The 8852-nt window shown below is 45.0% G+C and overlaps 1 protein-coding gene across 1 annotated transcript; it reads right to left on the bottom strand.

The window, feature by feature from the left end:
* Positions 1-3035: 3035 nt before the first annotated feature.
* LOC127914282 (complement C3) lies at positions 3036-8427 on the bottom strand. Its single transcript, XM_052489378.1, has one exon. It carries the CDS (start codon positions 8386-8388, stop codon positions 3394-3396), a length of 4995 nt encoding a protein of 1664 aa, XP_052345338.1. The 5' UTR covers positions 8389-8427; the 3' UTR covers positions 3036-3393.
* Positions 8428-8852: the final 425 nt, after the last annotated feature.

The following is an 8852-nucleotide window of genomic DNA, read 5'->3' as shown; positions in this document are numbered from 1 at the left end:
AGCCAGTCTCCAGATCTCAACCCCATAGAAAATCTTTGGAGGGAGTTGAAAATCCATGTTGCCCAGCAACAGCCCCAAAACATCACTGCTCGAGAGGAGATCTGCATGGAGGAATGGTCCAAAATACCAGCAACAGTGTGCGAAAACCTTGTGAAGACTTACAGAAAACATTTGACCTCCAAAAAAGGGTATATAACAAAGTATTGAGATAAACTGCAAATACTTATTTGCAAATAAATAAATTAAAAATCCTATAATGTGATTTTCTGGATTTCTTTCCCTCATTTTGTCTGTCATAGTTGAAGTGTACCTATGATGAAAATTACAGGCCTCATCTTTTTAAGTGGGAGAACTTGCACAATTGGTGGCTGACTAAATACTTTTTGCCCCACTGTATATATTCTGCAAATTATACATTATTAACGCTGGGGTTCATTAATAGACACATTTTTTTTTTTGGGGGGGATTATGCATTATGTAACTTAATATGTGAACAAATCCACTTTAAAATATGAGTCATAGATCTGTCATTCTCATTGAAAGCAATTCTGAGAAGCAGTAGAGCTGTTATATGTGAGCTATTTTTATGCTTCCTGTGCAGTTTTGTTTTTAACTTTCGGTTTTGAACAGCAGCTTCAAACAGCTGAAAAGGGTGGCTAATATGGAACCTCAAATCTAAAATATATTTAGATTTGTTGAACACTTTTTTGCCTACTCCATGGTTACATCTGTGTTACTTAACCGGTTTTGATGTTTCACTATTATTCTACAATGTAGAAAATAGTACAAATAAAGACAAACCCTTGAATTGGTAGGTGTGTCCAATCTTTTGACTGGTACTGTATGTTATTTTACTCAAGCTATGACGTTGAAACAAGGACATTGATTCAAACGTACCATTTTAAAACAATTTGTTTAGTTTTGATTAGAATATTTTTTTCTCTTTTTAGGCCTCATCAGTAATTAACTTAATCTTGCCTACTTATATTTCATCTTTATTTAACTAGGCAAGTCAGTTAAGAACAAATCCATATGTTCAATGACAGCCTAGGAACAGAGGGACAAAACTGCCTTGTTCAGGGGCAGAACAACAGGTTTGTGCCTTGTCAGCTCGGGGATTCAAACTTGCAACCTTTCAGTTACTAGCCCAATGTTCTAACCACTAGGCTACCCTGTCATAGCATTGACAATGTTTGTCATGTCCATGCTCAGCCATAATGCAGTTTACAGTAGGCCTAGCCCCTATCTCAGTGTTAATGAGATTGAGCCCATGCAATTACATAGAACAATGTGCAAACTGGTTCTAGTTAGCCTATTTGGCAAAGATAGGATAGGTCTATAGTTTATTATTTTGTTTATGTAGGCAATTTAACACACTATAAACGGACTAACATTAGAATTGGAGTTGATTCCATGGCAATACATAAAAAAACTGTAAATACACAACCTCAAGCAACCACATATTTAGCCATGGAGCATGTTCTGATTGGCCAGTGAGGGGCCAAGCCTCGACACACCCACAACTTGTTAATTCATCAAAACCTAGCTCTTTTGTGCCAACTCCAGCAAGTGAGCCAATATTTGTGATAGGGAAAATAGCAAAAATATATTTGGCACAACCCTGAACCTGTAGCAATATTACATGCTCTTAGATTTATCATTGTGTTTGGTTTATTAAAATAATAAAGACTATTACAATGTGTTATCTGTCCATTCTCTCGGCATTGTGACCAGATTTCCTGGTCCTTCCATGGGCAGGTAGCCTAGTGGTTAGAGTGTTAGAGTTGTAACCAAAAGGTTGCAAGTTCAAATCCCTGAGCTGACAAGGTCAAAAAATCACTTCTTCTGCCCCTGAACAAGGCAGACTCTTCCGAGGCCATCATTGAAAATAAGAATGTGTTTTTAACTGACTTGCCTCGTTAAATAAATAAAATTACAGAGAGTTATTGTTTCAAAATAATGGCATGCTTAGGCACTCATTTATTTTGCTACAGTATACTGATGAGTTAAATAGTTTGACCAACCAGATCTGCACACTTGTAAGATGTCCAGATACAATGCAGTGTAGGCCGTCATTGTAAATAAGAATTTGTTCTTAATAACTGACTTGCCTAGTTAAATAAAGGTTAAAAACAATTATACAAAATATTCAATGCATGCCTAACTACCTCCGGAGGTGGTCAGAAAGATCTGATTACAATTAGTTCACAATATGTATTTTGATTGTCTACACCTGTCAAAAAATGTGGACACAATCAGAATGTTGACAAGATCACGACAAGGGACGCATGTTAGCACCAGGCATTGTCATCTGGGTTCAGGAAGAGAGTGAGGATGTTGGGCTATGGTTAATGTGGGGTGATTATTGGTATTTTTGTCTTTCATATTCACTGATTGAGACTGAAATGTCCTTCAAACACTCAGAGACCTCTAGCTGTGTCTTCCCCAAGGCTTACATGAAAGGTTCTGCGTCAGTGTGTGTGAGTGTGTGCACTCGTGTGTGTGTGTGTGTGATCCCACTACAACTGTTGTTTGCTGAAATACATACTGCATATCTCCCATGATGACAAAAGCTCAATGACCGAGACACACTTCCTCCTGGTAAGGGTCAGTGTCCTTTGTTTCACCCCTAATGTCAAAACCTTGCTCATAATATATTAACCCCTAATTATAAATGATCTTGTTTCTATAAACAAGTTTCCACATCGGTAAAAGCAGTGATGAAAGCGTCTATTACCCTAACTGATTTGTATACAGTACATCTTATTTTCTTAGTGCCATATGGGGCAGGAGAAAATGTTTGCTAATCCTGATCGCATTTGGTAAAAACAATGATGAAGTGCTGAAAGATACATAGTACTCTGACTGACTTGCCATATGGACCAGAATGAGATATTTGGACATTTTGGTGTTCAAATAGTGAACATAAATAGTTACCATCCCACTCAACCTTAAACTTAAATGTCTTTGTTTAGTGTTTAAAACCAATAAACAATTAAATCCCCATAATGACTGGTGATATGCACACAAAGGAATTAGAGTTAATATGTTTTTTAATGCATTTCTTTCATGCTTATTACAGCAGGCAGGGTCATTTTAGTGCTGAAATAAAGCCATAGAACTGTGATCATGTCATAGTAATAAATGACAACTGCAAATGGTACACTTAAATGTATAAATGTGCCATTTGCAGTCGTCATCATCATGTTAACTTTAAAGAAAAAATTATTTATGCACGGTGTACATCATTTACTGGTCAGTTTCTAACAGAATATTTTCCAAGTGGGCAAACTCATCTCCATACTCTCTAGAGGTTACAATGAGTTATGACAGGGCATGCAACCTGGATTGCAATGTTACAAAAATGTACATTTAACAAAGCAAGAAGAGAAACTAAACAGGGCAGCCGAAGGTTGTGATCTGGTTGATGAACTCATCAATGCCCAGACAGACTTCTCTGTAGTCTCTGGATGTGCACTCTTGTTGTGAGGGCCAGTACTCTATCCATGTCTGTTCACCTAAGACATACTTGTACTGCAACAGTCCTTTATCCTCCACTCTGTGCAGGTCTTCAGACTTCCCCATAATCATGTATGTTTTCCCCTGCATTAGACCCAGAGCTTCTCTACAGTAAGCCAGTCCCATGAAGTCACGATTCTTCCCCTCCACTCCCTCGTCAGTACCTGGCTTGATGACCAAATCGATCTTCACGGTGTAAGTATCTGTGTGTGTGGTCAGCTTAGAGTCCACCACCGTGGCTTTGTAAACGTAATCCAGTCCCGCGCCGCAAGCTTTGTCTATGCGTTGGACATCTGGCTCACCTTTCTTCTGCATACTGCAGCTCTCTTCCGCACACGTGCACACGTCTCCAAGACACAGTCTGCTCAGAGTACCACCCTCCCTCTGTGGGTGGTAGAACTTCACACAGTGCTTCTGGTTGTAGTATTCATATACAGAGACGGCAGCTGGCTGTAGAACTCCCACTTCCTGTACTCTGTGGATCTTAAAGGATATTCTGTCTTCTAACTTATGAGACACCTTGTCCAGATATAGGATGAGAGATCCTCTTTCAGACAGAACTTTGTCCATCTCAAACTTCTCTATGTAGCGCTCCCTCCCCTTGGACAACTGATTCAGATCGTCTGTGTCCACAATGAAGCCGGTCAGCAAGCCGATGTCCAGAATAGACATGGTCGCATCTCTCTCTGAGTTCTTATACAACACCTCAATAGTCAGCATAAATGACTCCTTGGCGTCCTCGTGACTTGTTTTGTCCATCTTAGTGAGGGTGACAGAGAGGTCAAAGCTTTCACAGTCACTGTCCTTTTCCTCTGGCAGGGCATAGTACAATGTCACCACCGACAAGGTCGCCTCACCATTTCCTGTGGCTTTTACAGTCAAGTCCTTGTCTATGGAGTTGACCTTGTCTGTACGAGTGTGGAACTGGTTCTTGTTGTTGATGGACCACTTGGTGGCTGATGCCCTGCCGGCCACCTCTAGGTTGATGTTCAAGTCAAAGTCTTTCAGGTCCTTCACGTGGCTCCAATACTCAGCCACAGCCTGGAACACCATGATGGTAGACTGTGTGGATCCGTATCCCCCTCCCACCTTCTTCTGCTTGTTGAGCCACCTGACTATGGGGCCGGCCTCTTCGAAGGCCTTCACCTTGACCAGGGCAAGCAGGGCGTACGACGTGGCCTCCAGCGTGTACTGGTGACCACCAGGGACTGGCCAGTGGTCCAGCTGTGGAGAGGCGAATTTCAGTAGGGTCTCCTTGTTAAGTTTCCCTGCATTGGCCAGAGCATAGGAGGTCATAGCTACAGCATAAGGGTTAGTCAGGTGGGGCAGACGCTTCTCGAGGTACGCTACTGCCTTAGCCATACTGCCTGGTAGGCTGTTGACAGACTGCTCACACACTGAGCTTGCTTCCTGCATGGCGATGAGAACAAAAGCTGTCATGGAGGCGTCACTGTCAGAACCCCTCACGTTACCCGTCATCTCTGCGTGAATGACAGGAGCAAACTCATTGAAGATGCCATCTGGCTGTTGTGTGTTCAGGATCAGCCACTTGACAGCAGTACAGAGCACGTTTTCCTGAACACTGATTAATGAACTGGACATGGCAAACACCTTCACCACGTATGCTGTCAGCCAGGTGCTGCTCTGTCTGCTGACCCAGGCAGCGTAGGAGCCATCTTCTTTACGATAGGCCAGCTGACGTTGGTAACCAATGTTGATGTACTTGATGGCTGTGTTCCGTTTGTCCAGGCCAATATCCTCCCACTTTTTGGTGTTGTCCAAGTAATGTGTAGCAATGACAGGCAGGGTCATGTAGATCATGTTCTGTTCCCCACACCCGACTGGCTGAACTATCAGACTGCCCAGAGAGTCTCCACTGATGGCCTGCTCCACCAGCACACTGGTCTGCTCTCCAGCTGTCACACTGATCAGTGTGTCAGCATCAGAGTTTGGCACCTGGTTTTGGGGCACTCCACTGCGTATGTGTGACGTCTGCTCACCACCATGTTTAACCGGGTTCAGGAGTACGTTGGTTTCCTTCTTGACCAGTACTCCCTCAGCCACAACACGCAGATCCCTCTTCACCCCGTCATTGCTGCCAGAGTTTTTCACAGATGCCTTGACCTCAATGGAGTGCAAGCCCAGCTTCATAGGGATGATGACATAGGGGACAACCCGGGTGGACATGGGGTCCATGTTCACTTCCTGCCTGTACTTTCCCTTCTTGCTTGCCGAGCTGCACACCTCACCGTTCTCCATCAGCTCCACACGCACAATGATGGGGTCTTCGCTGTAGTTGTGGAGGATTGCTTTGACCTCCAGCTGTTCATTGCGGACGGCTGAGTAGGGCAGCTTGAGGTCGATGAAGAACTCCTTCAGAACTATCATCTCAAACGGATCTGCCACACAGATGCCATGAGTTTTAGACAGGCTGATGGCTGTTATTTGCCAGGTGGTGATGGAATCCTTTAAGAAGTTGTTCCTTATTACAGATGTGGACTCACAGTGCTTGTTTTGGGCAGGGCATTCAGGAAGATTGGTGTCCTCCCACATCCAGCTTTCAGGGAACTGACTACGAGACACAATGTCTTCAGACCGCATGTACGCATCATCATCATCCTCCTCACTGCGTGAGAGCAGCAGTGCATCCTGTTTGGATTCTATCTTCTTGGAGGCCATCTCAGTGCAGCAGACAAGGAAGGCTTGGACGCAGACGTCCCCATCTGTGATGTACTGGGCCCGTCTGTCACAGGTATATCCCATGGTGTTGTCCCTCATCCCGTCCACACAACACTCCTTGGCCAGACCATTGTACTTACTGGCCATACTAGTGATGACGTCACTGATGGTCACTGCTCGCCTCCGCCTAGAACTAACAGGACAGCTGGGGTCTGTTCTGATCCCAGTCCCTTTAGCAGTGTTGGTCTCAAATACCAGACCAGCATCGTAGAACACCCCCATATTGTCTGCTCCCCCTCCAGCTGTACAGCCTGTATCATGCTTCTCTATGGTGTCCCAGATCTTGGCCTGTGTGAGACGGTGTTTGCTGTTGAGAACGTAGACTCCCTTGTCTACAGCCACCAGTCCTACTTTAGCTCCCGGGTCTCCAGTGATGGTCAGACTGAAAGCCTTACGAGGCTCATAGGATGCCTTGGGCCTGGTCGATGTCACTTTCAGTGATCCCATGCAGGAGACCTTGATGTCAACCCAGACAGAGTCTGCCACCAGGTCAGCTGCTCCCACATGGTAGTACGCTACGATGCGGAACGACGGAAGCAGCTCCTTGGAGACAGGCACTGACAGTGTTACCAGCGCGTTGCCCTGTCTTTTAAATCGGCCTACTTTCACCAGCTGACCTCTACTCAGGAACATGAATGTAAGGTCATGGTTTTGTATGGGGGTGGGTCCCAGGTTCAGATCAATCTTAATGGGGTCTCCTATCTTCAGCTCATTAGAGTCAACCCCGACATGGAGAAAGTTCTTGGTGGAAGTTCTGTAGGGGAGAGCCTTCATGGTGGCCTCCGCCTGTCTGTTGTCGAGGATCGCCGGGTCCTTGGTCTTCACAGTGATTACCAGCTCTGTGGCTGATGCCACAGTGTTAAGTGGTATTTTTGCAAAACCGTTGGCCCTGGTCACCCCTTTAGCGTTATCTGGAGTCACCTCAACCTCCACTCCAATGGCTGGAGAGTTGTCGGGATTCGTAATGTAAACAGAGACGTCAAAGGGCATGCCAGGTTTGAAGTATTTGGGTGTTCTCTTGAAGAGGATGGTGTATGGCGAAGTGACAATCTGGATCCCTCTCTTCTCTGCCTCTACCATTTCACCCCCACCCTCTGTTAACACACTGACTGATACGAAAATGGACTGTTTGACCAGATCATGGATTTTGGGGAAAGTCTGTGTGATGTGTTCCTTTTTCAGACAAGCCACTCCTTTCCCTTCTCTGATCTCTACTCTCTGCAGAGAGGCAGGGAAACTCTTTTTCTCGTTATCTGTTGTGATGACACCAAACACCACATAGCCTGTCCCTGTCACTTCCTTACCGTATAGATACCTGGCAGTGATGTCAACAGTCAGGTCTTTGTCATCAACGTAGAAGAAGGCTTTAGCTGGGGTCAGACTAACCTCGAAGCTGGGCAGAACATACTCCTTGACCTCAAATTCAGATGAGAAGGTCTTTTGAGGTGTGCTCTGGAACCTCGTGACTACATGCCATGTCCCGAAACTGACGATGTCAGGTAGTTTGAACTGTCCAGATTTGACTCCCTTGTCTGGGTTGACGATCTCCCTGAAGATGGTGATGTTTTCAGGAGTCATAATCTCCACAGAGACTGCGATCTCTTTGTTCTTGGCGACCTCCTTGTCCTCAAATATCTCCCTGGTCAGAGGCTCCAGGCCTGGAGTCATAGAGAACACTCTGTAGTGGACGGTGCTGGCCGGAGTGTAAATGGTCTTGTCAGTCTGGATGAAAATGTATCCAGACTGGAAGGAGACCAGGACAACCTTCTCCAGGAGGCGGTCAGGGAACTGGGCCTGCAGGACCACATACTGCTTCTGCTTGGGGTCATCCACAAAGTGGTCCCCCTCTGGGATGACCAGTTGTGTCATAGCCTGGAAGTTGTTTGCTTGATCCAGAACCACTGATTTAGAGGCTAGCTCTTTGCTCTGCGTAGGGTGGTTTTTCACCATGATCTTAACATTCAGGGGACCTCCTGCATGGTCCTGAGATTCCACAAAGATGTTCTCATTACTGCCCACACGCAGCAGGTTAGGAGCTGATAACACTTGTAGTGCAGCTCCATCAGATAAGGTAGGTAAGGAGAGGGCTACAGCCAGAGCGGCCAGACACAGCAAATTGCCGACCCACATCTCCACTGCTGATTCTTGGTGTGTAATAGTGCCTTCCCTCTCCAACCCTGGCTTTTATCCTGTCTAGGATTAGCTCATTCTGTGGGAGGAGTTTCAGGGGTGAATCCCCCTTGGGGTGGGTTACTTCCCAGCAGTAGAGTTGGGAAACCAGCCGGCTTGATAAGAGTAGTTGGAAAGTCCACTCTTAAGCAAAACAAACAGCTCAAAATCTGTCAGAGAGATATACAGGTTGGAAATGTACTAGACCTGTGGAACTAATCTGATTTACATTTAACCACTGAAATAAACAAGTTAATAATACAAAATGGCAAAAAAAAGTTATGTTATTAACCAGAAAATGGACCTGGACGTGCTATTATCAAAGCCGAAGCTAACTAACTCCATTAGTTCAGATCTGGTTTCAAGACAAGCCAGCTTGTCAAGCATGATACAGTCACTGTCAAAACAACAGAAACACCCTAAAT

The sequence above is a fragment of the Oncorhynchus keta genome, chromosome 31 (assembly GCF_023373465.1).
Source record: "Oncorhynchus keta strain PuntledgeMale-10-30-2019 chromosome 31, Oket_V2, whole genome shotgun sequence".
Lineage (NCBI taxonomy): Eukaryota > Metazoa > Chordata > Actinopteri > Salmoniformes > Salmonidae > Oncorhynchus > Oncorhynchus keta.
The sequence above is the reverse complement of the archived record's forward strand: the minus strand, read 5'-3'. Positions and strand labels throughout refer to the sequence as shown.